Source organism: Manacus vitellinus, unplaced genomic scaffold, assembly GCF_001715985.3.
Source record: "Manacus vitellinus isolate BGI_N305 unplaced genomic scaffold, ASM171598v3 scaffold_59_pilon, whole genome shotgun sequence".
Lineage (NCBI taxonomy): Eukaryota > Metazoa > Chordata > Aves > Passeriformes > Pipridae > Manacus > Manacus vitellinus.
Window position 1 is genome coordinate 1,748,771 of NW_021940681.1, and position 16,614 is coordinate 1,765,384.

The following is a 16,614-nucleotide window of genomic DNA, read 5'->3' on the forward strand; positions in this document are numbered from 1 at the left end:
AAAAAAAAAATCCCCAAAAGTCAAATATTCTGACAGTGTAATTAGGGATTAAAGTGTGACACAGAGTTCAAGATTTGTCAGCAACGACAAAATCCAAAATAGCTACCCTTTATATTTTTTTCTAATCATGCGTCCTGCAAAGGAAAATTATATAAAGATAGTAAGTATCCTAAAGGCACACATTTCTAGCAGATATTAGTATACTCCTTAGTTTTTTTTCTAAATTACTGAAGAAAGCAGATGTCTTCATTGTATTTTTAGCTTAGCTTAGCCTGACAGGAGACATTTGAAAGAATAAAACATAAAAAGCTATATTTTTAATCTCTGAAATTTTTACTTTGAGGCAAATTTCGTCCAAAAGTAAGCATAACCACCACATATGATTCACTTTCCAGGACATTTTACCCCAAATCACCAAGAAGATACTGAGCGTTTAATTTTCATCTGCATGGGTATATATTTGTTGTCTTACTTCTGTTTAAATGGAAGATGTTATCAAACAGTAATCTTACTCTGAATTGACGAGACCTGACTGCTATCACATGTCTGAATTCCATACATTTCCTTCACAGGCTGATGACTGACGAGTCATATCCATTCCAACTGACAATGCTGGCAAGCAAGCAGGTGTAAAGAAACTGGAATTCAAGCCTGTATTAGCCCTCCTGAGATCTGCCCAGTTCAAAAGTTACAAAGGTTTATTTAACCTGCAGAAGAGGCTGCACTGTCTACAGGGAAAGCACAATGGATGTCTGAGCACCCACACAAATGAGACAGGACACACACGGCATACTTACATACAACAGCGCCTTCCAGTGGCTCCAAAAGCAGAAGTAAAACACTGACTCCCACTATGTGAACACACACATGTAAAACTACAGCTGCAAACATCAGCCACACAGCCCTTAACTGTGGGAGCAGGACATACAATGCTGGGGAGCACACAGCACCACTAGAGCACCATGTACAAAAATGAAAAGCAGTATATCAGGTTTTAAATTTGTCTCCAAAATCCCTTGGGCAGAGTAGATTTAGTTATGCAAATAATGGGAGCTTCCTGTACAGTAAGGAAAACATATAAATTGGGGTTTTTTCCCCAAAGTAATATGGGATTGACAAAAACCTTTGGAAAAATTAACAGTTAATCATTTCAAATTGCAAATTAATCCTCAGCACCCGATCTTTAATATAGTTTATCAGTGATTAACTCCTGAAAATACAGAATGGGTATGTCTGTTGCTGCACAGTAAACTAGATCTGGTAATCAAAATCTCTCCCGACTGTCAGATTAATAATCTATGAAATTTACAATATCAGAACAAGTTAAAGAAAGTAAGCCCATTTAGCAAAAACTCTCAATGCAGTATTAAATACAAATTTTGTCTTGCAATTAGCTTTTTACTTGTTGAGCTGCTGCCATAATTAAGTCCTACAAATCATTAAAAAAAAAGTACTTGCACAAACCAGAATAAGACAAACTCCCATAATTCTACTGACAATTTATATTCTCATGAGGTCCTGTAAACATAGTTATTTCATAGCAAATACATACAATATGTAGTTCCATATTTACATATAACAAAAATACCAATTGACTTCTGTTAATTTAAACTTCAGGTCACTGCACTTGAGCCTCTGAGTTACAATTCAATATACACTGATGATGAAACACTTTCTACTTTTATCTATATCCAAAACATGCAAAGAACAGCATTAATCAGCAAATATTCACTGTGCAAAATCTGACCTTTCATACTGGAACCTCCATGAGAACACTGCTGGCACAATTAACTTGTGTTTTTTTCAGTAATTAGAGGGGGTTTCTAAGAAAGATGGGAACAAACTTTTAGCAGGACCTGTTACAATAGGACAAAGGGTAATGGTTTTAAACTTAAAAAGGGTAGATTCAAACTAGATATAAGGAAGAACATTTTTGCAATGAGGGTGGTGAAACACGAGTTGTCCAGAGAGGTGGTAGATGCCCTATCCCTGGAAAACATTCAAGGTCAGTTGGACAGGGCTCTGAAGATGTCTCTGCTCATTGCAGGGGAAGCTGGATTAGATGACCCTTAAAAGTCTCTTCTGACCCAAATTATTCTATTATTTCCTTTTAAATTCCATAAAGTTTTATTGAGTTTTTCTTTACAGATGAGACTGACTTTCCTATGCAAACATGTGCCATTGGTACTAAAAGTTTAAAGAAATGTAGTAAGTTAACTTTAAAGTCTTTTAGCTTTACAGTATAAAACCTGGTCATTACAGAAGACTAAAAGCATGAAACTTAAATGTTTCACATTAATTCATAATTTAAATATTTTTAGCTGTCCATTTCCAGCTATTTACTCCTCTATACAGCAAAACAACCCTAAGTATATAATTGTTATCTATGTTGTCAAAACAGGAAGCAATCTTCACCAAGTTCAACATAAGGCAAGTCGTATTGGATTCTCTATGTTGGCTTTCAAGGTCTCCAGAAACTTGGAAGCCAGTTCATCGTCCACCACTCGACCATCACTTGAAAGAGTCACTGTCATGCGCTGATGCTGTTCAAGTTTCTCATTCCCTTCTTCATCTTCCACAATCCTGAGCTCTGGTCTTGCTCGGCCCACAGCTAGGATGCAGGCCTGAGGAGGGTTTATGACTGCAGTGAAACCACTGATGCCAAACATGCCCAGATTGGAGATACTGAATGAAAGAGAAAAGAGTTATCAGTAACATCAGAAATTGCATATTCCCTAGAAGAAATAATCTATATTCAATGAGTACTATGATCTAAATCTCTTCTAAGGCAAAACTCATTAAGTTAAAAATAGATCTGAACTGTTTTCAGTTGAGCACGTTTAGACTCTCAACAGTTTGGGATTTTTGCAATTACAAATAATGCACCTTTTTAAAAGTCCTATTTCTTTACAGTGATATATTCTTGCACAGCACACACTAAAGGCAGAAAGAAGGCCAGCAAAGCGATGACTTTAAATACACTTTGTCTATCCCTGTTCCAAGTTAAATGTCTTCTAGACTGAATCTCACAACTTCAAGTTAGAATGGCTGCTGATATCCACCAGGTGACACAATTTGGGCATCTAGGTATCACTCAGGCACTGGAAAACATCATTGTGCCTTTCTCCCCTGAACATTTCTGTCTGTGTCACCAACTGTGAAATGGTATATAAGGAAAGGCTTGGACTCTTTTGTGACAGATTGTCAGTTGAGAAAGCTGACACACCATTTCCTCCTTTGGGTTATAATTATGGCAAAGAGTGGAAAAACAATTAAACTGTAAAGAATCATAGAATAGTTTGGGTTTGAAGGGACATTTAAAGGTCATCTAGCCCAGCTTCTCCTGCAATGAGCAGGAACATCCTCAACTAGATCAAGTTGCTCAGATTCCCCTCCAACCTGACCTTGAATGTTTCTAGGATGGGGCATCTATCACCTCTCTGGGCAACCTGTGTGTGACAAGTTGTGACCCTCACGGGACCAGTGCTGTGTAATGTCTTCATCAGTGATGTAGATGGCAGGATAGAGTGCACTCTCAGCAAATCTGAGGATGACACCAAGCTGAGTGGTGTGGTTGACAAACCTGAGGGATAGGATGTCATTCAGAGGGACCTGGACAAGCTCAAGAATCGGGCTCATGGGAATCTCATAAGGTTCAACAAGGTCAAGTGCTAAGTGCTGTGCCTGAGTCATAGTAACCCCTGATATCAATACAGGCTGGGGGGTGAACTGATCAAGAGGAGCCCTGAAGAGATGAACTTGGGAGTGCTGGTGGATAAAAAGCTGGTCATGAGGCAGCAGTGCATGCTCACAGCTCAGGAGGCAAACTGTATCCTGGGCTGCACCAAAAGCACTGTGACCAGCAGGTCAAGGGATGTAATTCTGCCTCTCTGCTCTGGTGAGACCCCACCTAGAATACTACATCCACTTCTGGAATCACAGAACCAGGTTGGAAAAGACTTTTAGGATCAAGTCCAACCATCAACTGGCAGCACCACCATGCTTGCCACTAAAACATGTCCCTAAGTGCCATATGGACATGCTTTTTGAACACTTAGAGGGATGGTGACTAAACCACTTCCCTGGGTAGCCTGTTCCAACACTTGACAATCCATTTCATGAAGAAATTTTTCCTAATATCCAATATAAATTACTCCTGGTGCAACTTCAGGCCATTTTCTCACTTGAGGCCATTTTCCTCACCCATCACCTCACTGCAACCTCCTTTCAGGTAATTGTACAGAGTGATAAGGTTCCCCCTGAGCCTCCTTTTCTCCAAGCTGAAGAACCCCAGCTTCCCCAGCTGCTCCTTGCAAGACTTGTGTTTCAGACCTTTCATCAGCATTCTTGCCCTTCTCTGGACTTGCTCCAGCACCTCAGTGTCTTTCTTGGGGGAAGTGGCCAAAACTGAACACAATACTCAAGTTGCGGCATCACCAGCGTCAAGTGCAAATGAAATTAACCCGAACCAAGATAATCGCTTCGCCCTGATACAAGACACTGTATGTTTGGCCCTCAGAATCATCAAATGAAGTTTCATCCTACATGAAGGAAGACTTTAAAAGCAATGCATTAAAACACAGTGGAATAGTGTGGATAAAACAGTTCTGAACCCATGCTGCATGTATTAAATGCTGCTAGAGAGTTTTACCTAAAAGATCCTCCCTGGTACTCTTCCGGTAACAGTTTTCCATCTCTAGCCTTCTTTGCTAGAGCCTAAGGAAAATGAAAGAAGAAAAAGAGGCAGAGAAAAAAAACCAGCATGTTGTAATAGACAAATTCTTTTTATTTCAGTAAGACATTTTAAGTACCATACAGACATTAAAAAGTCATCTGCTTTTGGATTTAGGGAAGCACCTCAGCAACACTGTTGTATCTGTAATAATATGGCAAAGAGACTGGCACACAAAACGTATTTTCCCAACAGTACTGACTGTTCAATAAAAGCTGTTCTCTCATCTTACAAAAAAAAAAATGTTGCTCCCATTTTCAAAATGGAACCACCATTCTCCCCAGTGTTTTCAGATTATCCAGCAAAATACTGATGAGACAAAATCACAATATTCCTCTTAACAGACTTGTTTAAAGAAACTGACACGTACCATTTCAGAACTTTCTACCACAATGAAAGAAAGTATTTCTTCCAGCTAAGTATTCAACTACCTTTTGAAGGTGCCTTTAAGACCACCCTTTCTGTGATCCCTATTTAATTTGTGAGACTTCTAAATGCAACTGAAGAAATGTTCAAATATAGTCCAAGAAGTTCATACTATGTTCTAAGATAATACCAGAGTTCTACAAAATTTTAAATTCATAATAAAGGTGTCCAAGTTACAAGGACACATTGCATTATATTTTAGGTTTTTACTCATCTCTGAATAATTAGTGAACCAGAAGACAATAGCCATGGGAATAACATACACACAATAGGGTCAATATAAGCGTAATGCATTTGTGCAATTGCATTACTTGAATGATGAAAATATGGTACAAAGATGTACATGAACTGGAAAGAAGTTAAAATTAACATGCAGCAGAAGAGGACATATAAGCAATTACACAAAGGAAGTGCCTGCCAAACTGTCAGGGAGACTGACAGAGAAGCAGCTGCAGTTTTAGTTTGTGCCTCCCCCATGTGCATGCCAGTTACATATTTATTTCACTAATTCAGTGAAGAAGTGAAAAGCAGAACTGTGTTAGTGTGGACATCCGCAATCTATGTAACCCAATGTCTTTTAAAGTGAGTAGTGTGACTTATGTTACATATATTCCATTTGAAACCGAAGGATAATGCTCATTTTATCATGGCCATATTAAACATGATGCAAGATTGCATTTCCATCATGAGAACTACAGGACACTGTGATTTATGATAGGAGAGGTTTTCAATACTGCACAAAATTACAGGTATTGGGAATGATAAGGAAAACATGACATACTTTACTTCGTATAATGCTTTTCTTCTTATCATTCTATCACTAATCTCAGAACAATCTCAGCTGACTGTCCTCTGCTGGCTATTATATTAGTGAAAGAAATTGTTTTTACAACACATTCAACATAAAGTAAGCAATATGGACTGGAAAAATGTTAAAAACATCCAATTATAAATGTTTTGTGGTATGACACACCTTTTTCTGCTACACATAGACTAATATGATTTCTGTAGTTTCGGCAAGAATTTACACAGCGCAGTGGTGTCTAGTCTGGGGACAGTTTTATGACCTTGCAGCAGTTTTATGCCCATTGCATTCCTCAGATGCTGTAGGCCTTTGATTAGCATTCATTATGTGACAGAAAAAGGCTTGTGTTGGGGCATTTCATCATTCATTGTACTTTTGCCTGTCACAAAATACTCCTTCTCTGTCTGGCAACAATGGCCACAGATCACTCTAACTGGCACCTGGCCTAGGCAAAATACTGCTCATTAGTCTGAGGAGTTTAATGTTATCTATAGGATGACATCCTCAACTGAATTGCATATTGACAAAATGCAGACAGAAATAGGTTCCATAATATAATTGTAAAGAGAGTAACACAGATACAAGCAAATTTCTGGGAAAGGGAAGGGAAAAAAACACCAAAAAACCAAAATTACAAACTCAAAGACCGGAAATACTACTGAAATTAACATTATCTAGCTTTAATGAGGATTACACAAACACAATTACATAAAATTACAAAAGTCTGTACAGGTTTATTTTTCAAGCAGTCTAGCCATCATTCAACTAAATAACATGATGACTAACTTACTGTTAATTAGAAATGGAGTTGCAAAATGAGGAATAATTTTGAAGTATAAGTAATGCTGACACTGCTTTAGACCCACTGTCTTTGCTATTACTGATGTGTATCTGGGTCACGCTACATTTTCTGCTACAAAAAACAGTGTAGCAACTCTATTCCTCAGCCTACTGCACATTTAAGACCTACCTTTGCAGAGGCAGCAATTTCTTGTATTCCCTTGGCAGCAACATCCTTTATGATTGGTGTAATGAGACCTCGGTCTGTTGCCACGGCAATAGATATGTCAATGGACTGCAGCTGCCTGCAGCCTTCTCCATCCCAGGTTACATTCACATCTGGCATTTGCTAAAAGGCAGACAGGGAATAAAAAAAAAGAGACAGCTTTTCAAAGAACAACGGTGCAATCAGCTGTTAAGAAAAAGGGTATTAAGGCACATAGTTATGTACAGGCATTCACCAAATTAATTAGCTTGCCCTTATTTTATTTAAATTTATCTTGTCAGAAAGCACGAATGTATGCTCCAGAAACTGAAAATGGCAGAAATGGCCAGAAATTAACGAAAAAAATTTAAAAAACTCTACGAATTCCTTCATTGATACCACCCTATGGTTTCCCAGCATGTAAAGCTTCAAAGCAGTGCAATTACCCAAAATAAATCAAACTGTGTTGAATCAAAAAGCATGGAAGTGGCCATCCTACTATATCCTAGTGTTGTTTTCCATTTGTGTCTCAAGCATGACTCTCAGCAAAACAAGCTACAAATAGAATATGCTGCAGGTACACGCACTGTTATTCAGATAAGGTTCTCCTAAAATGCATCCAACTTTTTTTTGTGTGGAATCAATTAAAATTAAGATGTTTACTGATAATTTCCAAGAGTTTTTTGAGTTTATCATGTAAAGCTGAAACAGCTCAGGGGAAAAAACATCCCAACATATAGGTGAAGCCTCAGGTAAGCTGGTCATAGATACTGTGAAGGAATTATTTCTAATAAATCCAAGATTAGTATTTAATGACCTTAATGAAATTACAAATTTGGAAGTTGACTTCCTAGTGAAGAAGGTATCCCAGAAAAAAGTATGAGAGGGACATATTATCAAAAGTAACTCTACTATCTATCTCTGTCAAAACTAACTCCACTACCTATCTCTGTCTAAATTAACTGCACTCCTAGAAGAAGCGGTGTGACAGTACTTTCAATTCCTATTCTTCAACATGAGAATGTATAGTTAAAGAAAAGAAAGTATTAGTACTACTCTTTGGAAGCTGAATAAACTTCATAAGTCCCACAGTACACACACTTGTAAGATGCCCTCAAGTAGGTGCTGTACAACTATGACTATCTATATAAGGTATTCAAAAGAGATGCTAGGGACAAAGAGTTTATCACTTCAGCAATGGAAGACTTACTTTTAAAGGACAGCTGTTATTACTAAGCCCAACCACTTGAGGATATCAGCCTGGAAGCTTCAGTTCCTTCCTCCATCCTTACTTTTGCCTCCTTGTTCCAGAAAAACAGAATTACTCTAATGGGTTATCATCTGGTGGGCCCACTGGCACATTTAGAAAATTCTGTTTGTCAAATGGCAAGACCAAGCCAAACCACAGAACTCATAATTGGACTTGTGATCCTACAGGTGTGAGGGAGAAGCTTGCCATGTTAAAGAACTGATATAAGCAATATCTTGATGTGTTTGCCAACCAATCACGAACTGTCAAGCCAGCTGCAGTTGGCTCATTAAAGCTAGGAGAGCATATTTTTCATTGTTCAGGAAGAAAATACTAATAAAATATGGATTGAACAGTGCCCAGAAAAGAGTTGATAAAGCTGCCTTGAATTTAAACTTGCAAATGCATTTACACCACCAAATTTCAGGGTAGGGAGGTGCAGATGGAAGTGAGTTTTCTTTTTTTAAACAAGTAGCCCACATCTTTTTCTGAAATGATGACAGAAAATAGCTGAGACATGAGCTTGATCATGAACTTGCTTCCTGATATACTGAGTTAAATCTGTTTGGGTTTTTTAAAGTTATTATTTTAATAGTCAAACAAATGCTAGCATGGATTTGTGATAAAGCAATAGAATAGAAGAATTAATTGATTACTTCCATATCGACACAATATTAATGTCCCCTAAAAAACAATCTAACAACCCACTCAGAAAACAAAACACATAACCTAATATTTCATTCCTCTTGCTCTCTGCCTCCTGTTCCTTTCACCTGTTCTCTGGTGCAGAAATCTGTCATCCCATGCTCACACTTAGCAGTTCACAGTAAATTCTGGATGCCACCATTTTCATGTAAGGTTTCACTGGGCCACAAAAAGAAGCTTCTTGCTATGTACACATCTAACAAAAGCACAGCACACATTTAGCCCCTCCTTCCATTTCTGGTGTTGATTAACTTGTGGAGTTTTTTTCTAGTCTAGCTAACGCCCAGAATTTCTCTCAGGCACTTACTTATGAAACTGCCGAGTATTCTGTATATTTTCTGTCCAGATTGCAATTATGCATTAATCTATAGCTCTTACTATTATATGTTAGAACAGGTTTGACTAGAAATTTGTCAAGTCCATTCAAGTCCAGCACTCTCTCCTAATTCTATACATCCATGAGAACAGGAATAGCTCCCCAACTTAAACGTAAATTCCTCTCTCAGCTTTTAAATAGTTAAAATAGTAACTTTCGGAAACGGCTGCTCAAATGATGCACTGATATCAGAAAAGTCTAGCTTCTCTAGGCATTTATCATATAGCTAGAAGGTGTCATCACTGTGCATTTAAGAAGGTATAGGAAAAAAATCCATGGCAATACCAAACTGCTTCAAAATCTGCATTTCTTCCTTGTAACACACTAGTACATTGCCCTGATGACAAGAGCAAACTCCATAGGACAGTTTTAAGGATCAAGTGTGTGTCCCCCTTAATTATCTTTCTACATTCCAGCTATTAGTGATGACTAAAAGACACTATTTCCTCCTGAATCTTCCTGGCTTTCAGGCTGGTCAAAGCTCCCCTCTATGACTTAATTTTAAAATAAGTGTAAACTGAATTAAAACTAAACCCCCTTCAAACACCTTCCACACGTAAGTGAAACCATAATGGTTCTTTCTTTTCATAAGTTTGGTAATAAGATTAATTTTACATTATGTTTTCCAAGTGATTATATTTGAGACAACCTGGACTAAGAGGAAGTAGTTCCAAAGCATGGGAGTTCTCCTAAAGAAGTATCTCTGTAACATTTTAGTTTCAAGAAATTAAGTGGTACTGGGAATGCTTTCCAAGCAGAGCAATAGACACAAACTGGAAGGCAATGTATCCAGGTCTACACAGAGAACACACAAATAGCTTATGGTTACTGTAATGCCTCTGTAGCTTGGCATGGATTATGGACATACTAATGCAATTTAAATTTTAACTTCAGGATGTATAACAATAATTTAATTTTTACATTGACAAAGGGAACAATGACAAGTCTTGGCAATGAGGAAAGACTGGTTGCCTGAAGAACTTTTATTTCAAAGCAGGTGTCACTGAATATGCCATCAGAATATATCTGAGGTATACATAAGATTGGTATAAGACTTAGATAAATATTTGTTTATAACTATAAGAGAAATAAGATGCAACAAAGAATAGAAGACTTGACCATTGCTTTAGTCTGCTGACAAAGCAACTACTATTATCTGCAGCTGTTAACTATAGTATGTGGACCTTTACTAAGAAGTTCTCATTTTTTTCAGTTCACAGCAAAGACAGTGCAGAGAATTTTATCTGGAGACCTAAAAAACCTGACAATAAGCAATACAGAATTACCAACTTTGCTATGATCACATTCATATCTCCACAGAGGCTCACAAAATACTTTTGTCTCCTTGGCAGTTGACTATCAAAAATATATTTTAAAAGTCAATTATTTGCTTACCTTCAGAGTAACTGCAGTTGCCTTGATAATAAAATCATTTACAGATACTTTAATGTCATCTGCAAAAAGGAAAAAAAAGACAACAATTATTGCTCCTAAGATTTGTTTATCAGTATTTGTGTGATGACAAGATTCCAGCAATTCAGTAGATTTACTTCTTCGAATCACTGCCAGAAAGTCACTCATCTTCAAACTACAATCATAAAAGCAGGAAAACTTTTCTCCCCCTTGGGACAAAAAGAGTATCTTCAAGAATGTATTCAGTCTTTAGAATTGATCTTTGGTTTTTTTTTTTAAAAGAAGTATAGCAGATAGATAGGAGAAAAACCACCCCACTGTTTCTTCACTTTATAAAATAATGGGCCTTTAGACTTTTTTTACCCAAGCCACACACTTAGTACCAGTCTATGAGGTGCATGTCTGCATGTCTCCTTCAGCAAACAGAACTTTACTACTTGCTTATACACCCTAAACATTGTGGAAAATGAGATTTCTGAAGTTTGACTGAATGATGAAAGAAAATTAAATGCACTAAGTGGCAGAGTGTGTGCCTGCAATAGTACCCAAACTTTGTAGGCATTGAGAAGTTCTGTAAACAAATAAATTCTCATTTCACCAGCATAATTAGCTAAACCTATTAAAAGAAAAAGTAATCAATATTTTCCCAATTTGATTTGAAAAGGGACATCTCCTCTAAGAGCATGAAGATTAATTAAAAAAGCTATTCTTAATTAATTTGGCTGCAAGTGATAAAGTAGACATCAGCTTATCTCAACTGGTTTCCAGCAGATAAAAGGCAAGAGATTTCATTTTAGGCAGAGGTCAACTCAATAAACAATATTTTTAACCTCTGACACTTGAAGAAAATGATTATTTTTGAAGAATAGTTCACATTTCATAGAAATTTAAGATGAGAAGAATCCGTTGCAGATATTGCAATCATAACACATTATCTTGACTGACTTATCAAGTTCTGCCTTAAAATCAGAGAGATTTCCTGAGAAGGCTGCTCTTCCTGGGCAACTGCAGACAAACTTCATTTCTCAATGTATTAGAATTAGAGCTCCATGAACAAGAAGCAAATTGCAGCCAGGCATTGCCCCCACCTTGTCTCCCTTCCCCTCAGCTACTGCTTCTTACTTTGCAGTTATCACCTCAATTATGTTTGTATTAACTGTTTTACAGGTCTGATGTCGAAACGTATCCATGGATCGGGAGAGCTTAAAATAACTCAAGTTTTGGCATCAGAGGGAATGAAGATACTAGAGAGGCAAAAACAAACAGTGCATTTTTGCAACAGTTTAATCCAGTTTTTCTGTGAAGAAAAATTATCTCCAAAAAAATCTGTAGCCTCTGCAAGTAGTTTAGGAGATAAGTGAAGGTGCGTCACGGTTTAATCCCAGGTGGCGACTAAGCACCAGGCAGCTGCTCGCTCACTTCCCCACAGCAGAAGGTGGGAAAAAATCAGAAGAGTAAAAGGGAGAGCTTTCCTAAAGGGTTTCCACAGGTTTTGGTCTAGTATCTTCAAGAACCATTAAATTAGAGCCACTTCCTGTAGACAGTATCAAATTCAGTATATTGACCAAATATTTTTACATATAATAAAAATCATTTAAATTCAGAAGATTATGATGTAAAGTAAAGAACTTTCATTCAGGATTTTTACCCAACTAAATACAAGTTCTGAAACAAAAAGACACTAAGGAAAACCCACTTCTGTGATATTTTGCATGAAAATGAAGTACCTGCCCAAAGAGTGTTCTCTTGAAAAATTATTCTGTTCATTTTTTTTAAATTCATGTCATACATACTTCGCTGAATTGAGATTTGGGAAAGAAGATTCTAGTCTGCAAAGTTAATTTTGAAACTATTAAAGCATCCTATTGCATGGTACATGCAATTTTAGTAATTGCTGATTTTAGTAAAAACAAAAACATTTTTAGCCAAAAGAAAGCAATTTTTTATTATATCTTGAGCTTTAAGAACTTTTTCTAAGTAAGTCACTTCAGTGAACAGGAGCTGAGATAAAAAGGGAAAATTTAACTTCTTGATCTTATACATAAGCATTTCTGTATAAATAAGACACACTGGACACATGAAAATTGGAATTTACACACACACACACATATATATTGACATGTATAGTTTTTAATCTAATTCTCAGTGTATATTTAAAATAATTCAGTTTTCTGTGGGACAGATTTCTATTCTAATAGTTTAACACAAGCTTTAAGCATGTATATAAATTTCAATGAAAGAGATAACTCTGCTTCCTTCACACTAATACCATTACTTTGCCTTCTAGAAGAATTTACCAAGCATTGGCTGGCATGTACTAAAACTCACTTTCTTTGCTCACCATGGATAAAGTCATTCTCACTCATAATTTGAGAAGGATGCATTAGCCTTCCTTTCCCACTTAGTTCCACAAAGAGGCCAGCAAAACTAAATTTTGTTATTGTACCTAGAAGTACAGAGCATGAACGTATTTTAATTTGAAGCTTCCCTTATTATCTTTCACATGAATAAATTGAGATTTTAAGCATTAAGAAGTAAATATTGCTGGATCTGGATGGAAGGAAACAAAAACCTACTGTGCCAAACTGCAGATGTCTACAGAGTGCTGTGTTAGTTAGCAAAGTAACACCTCTGTCTTCCTATATCTTATCCTAAAAGTTGTCCAGTTCAATAATCACAGGGAACTACAGTTTGACTCCAACATACAGAACACTGAAAAAAATTATTTGAATGCACAGTTGTCTGCCTATGCAAAAATCTACACCTCCTGGGGAAGTTCATGTAAACAAAACAAACTATTCATTAGTAGTACATGTTATAGTGAACCAGTTAAACTACTAACCTTTGGCCAATTGTTTTCTTAATTTCAAAACTGCATCAATGTTACAGTCAGCAGCAGCATATGCATGAGGTATCGTAGTTTTAGACTCTGTTAATCTCTTAGCAATAACTCTTCGGATGTTGCTAGCTGGGATTTCTGTGAATGTGCCCTGAAAGAAATCATATGCTGGATATTAATTATCAAGAGAGCAAACATACTTCCCCTCTGCTGAAACAGTACTCCAGCATTTATGTGCAACCATCAGTGACTCCTGCTCACTTAAAACATCCCCTAAGTATTCAAAAGCGATACATTCCAACTACTGGAATTAATATGATTAAGACCATTGAGTGTTCTAGTGTGTTCCTCCTAAGTGGGATCAACATAACAGATTTTACACAATAGTTTCATTTTACAGTATAGAATGAATCCTCTTTCAAAACAACAAAAAAACCCCAAAAATCCAAATGCTGAGGCATTACTTTTCAACCAGAGTATATAAGCACTATTCTATGTGCCCAGACTTGGCATATTGCTCAGTTTATACTTGGTTTCACTTAAAATATAATAGAATATTTCCTCAGTAAGCTACTGCTTTTTCAGTTCCGTGAGTGGTTCCTTAAGACAGGCTTTACTGTATCTTTTTTGTTATTCTTCTTTCTCTTTCCAGATATATTCAATAATGTTTCAATGCCAGCTTCTTCACAGAAGCAAGTCAACTTGTAAGAAATCTCTTGAAATACCAGTGACTACAAAAAGCAAGAAAATAAGTGAATCTGTAAAACATAACTTTGTGTACCTAATCTTTAACACATCACCTGAACATACAAGGAGTCATAGAATCCTAAGTGCATACTGAATAGTCCTCAACACACAACAAACTGCAATATGTATGTTCTGGTGCAATCATGGAAATGTTTTATTCTGTAATGGAAAAATATCTAAGTTTGAGCTTCTGTGTTCTTTGTTTGGTTCCTTGTACAGTGCAAAAAAAAGGCAACATTTTCTGAATATTATGAATTGTAGGTACACTGTAAACTTCAGCCTAAGAAGATAGGCTGCTAGAGCAGAAATCTACTGCTAGAGCCAGAAAATTTTCACAAAAGCGTTTCCATTTCTACAAATGTCTATTTCAGCAAGTCCAGAGAAGAGCAACGAGGCTGATGAAGGGACTCAAGCACAAGTCCTATGAGGAGAGGCTGAGGGAGCTGGGGCTGTCTAGCCTGGAGAAGAGGAGGCTCAGGGGAGATCTCATCACTCTCTACAACTCCCTGAAAGGAGGGTGTAGCCAGGTGGGGGTCAGACTCTTCTCCCAGGCAACCAGCAGTAAGACAAGAGGGCATGGTCTTATGCTCTGCCAGGGGAGGTTTAGGTTGGATATTAGGAAATTCTTTACAGAGAGGGTAATCAGGCATTGGAATGGGCTGCCCAGGGAAGTAGATTCTCTGTCTCTGGAGGTTTTTAAGATGAGACTGGATGTGGCACTTAGTGCCATGGTCTAGGAACCACGGTGGTAGTGGATCAAGGGTTGGACTTCATGATCTCAGTCTCAGCTGATTCTATGATTTATTCTTAAAAATAATTTCTGGTATTTCTAACACTTCAATTTAACATAGAAACTGTATTTAGGTGCTAAAGTTTGCAAAATCACTCTTCAAAGCAATCACTAAGCCCTTTCCTTGCTCACGTCTTGACAACTCATCAATGGGCATTTACATCTTGCAGGAAAGCAAATGAATGAAGTACAGTAAAAATAAATCACAATTCTAGTTTCTCCAAGTTTGGAAATACACATTCACATACTGATCCTGTAGTGATTGAGGGAAAGAGAATATTGTTGATTTCCAAAGTAGTGGCATCTTGTTTGGGGACTGAAATAAAACTGCTGCCTCTCTGACTTTTCGATTTCCAAGGCCTGCAGTGTAAGTTTTTCCATGGCTTCAATTTGCAAGCTACACAAAGCACTATGCAGGCCATAATTTCATGAATTTCACAGTTTGAATTACACTGCTTTAGGATCCCTGAAAATTACTAACAAGTGCACATGACTGGGCTTTCTAAGGCCATCTGGGTGGCCTTAGTTTCCTCCCTCTCTCCAGTTCTAGAAATCTCATAGAGTTACTTGAGCAGCCATTGCACTATTCAGCTGTAGGAATGCTGAAATCTTAACAGGAGTGTTACCAGAGCAGCAGGTTGTCCTGGCGTGGAAACTGGTGGAACCGCTGGCCTTGGATAAGCAGCTGTTGCTGGCGAAGCAGAAGGCACTGCAGCAGGCTGGAGAGGAGCTGGAGAAACCATAGGTTTCAGTTCAGTGGGTTTACCCTTCTGCTTCTCTTGCAGAAGTTTGAGAGCATCCCTGGTGATTAAACACAGTGAAATACTGACAACAAAGAAACTATTTAATAAGTCCCTAAGTATTACTATTCCATCACTTATTCTAACTAATTAGCCACTTCTGTACATTTAAATTTCTGTTGCCAAACCAAACATTAAGAAGGTGATTATTATTAACTGATATTAAATTTATGTTATTTTTGTAGTATCTTCTTAGTATATTCTTATTAACTTCTATGAATAAAAGGGCTTGAATATGCAGTAACAGAAAACATTTGTGTTAGAGAAGCATAACAATCATCATTAGTAACTGTGAGCGTACAATGTGATTTGTGAATTGCACTAACAATTCTGCTAAATAAGATGGTACACTTATTCAGGCTATAAAGTCTCAAGCAAGGGTTGGTCACATCTTTCCAACAAGTCTATAAACTTCTAACAACACAGGATGGCAAGAGAGAATGATGAGAGAGAGGGGGGTAACAAACACGAAAGAGCAGTCTGCTCCCCAGTAAATTACCACAGCCTAATAAACATTTATTAAACAAAAATATGCCTTACCAAATTGTTATTATTAGAAGTATGCAGATTCTGGCAACTCTGTTACACTTCAGTTTACCACTACTCCAGAAGTGTATTGTCTTTTATAGAGTCACATTAGCAAAAATCCAAAAAACAGTGACAGTAAATCCAGTATTTTGCATTCCAAATATATTGCTTGAAATGGACAATCATACAGACACCTAAAAATCACTAAGAATCCAAGGT

General features: G+C 37.2%; 1 protein-coding gene across 1 annotated transcript in view; it reads right to left on the minus strand.

The window, feature by feature from the left end:
• Positions 1–680: 680 nt before the first annotated feature.
• Positions 681–16,614, minus strand: part of PDHX (pyruvate dehydrogenase complex component X) — a 35,183-nt gene continuing 19,249 nt past the window's right edge. The window contains 6 exon segments of the mRNA XM_029963334.1: positions 681–2,685; positions 4,652–4,716; positions 6,934–7,092; positions 10,674–10,732; positions 13,534–13,681; positions 15,694–15,868. Coding sequence (XP_029819194.1) covers positions 2,421–2,685; positions 4,652–4,716; positions 6,934–7,092; positions 10,674–10,732; positions 13,534–13,681; positions 15,694–15,868 — 871 coding nt within the window. The 3' untranslated portion in view covers positions 681–2,420.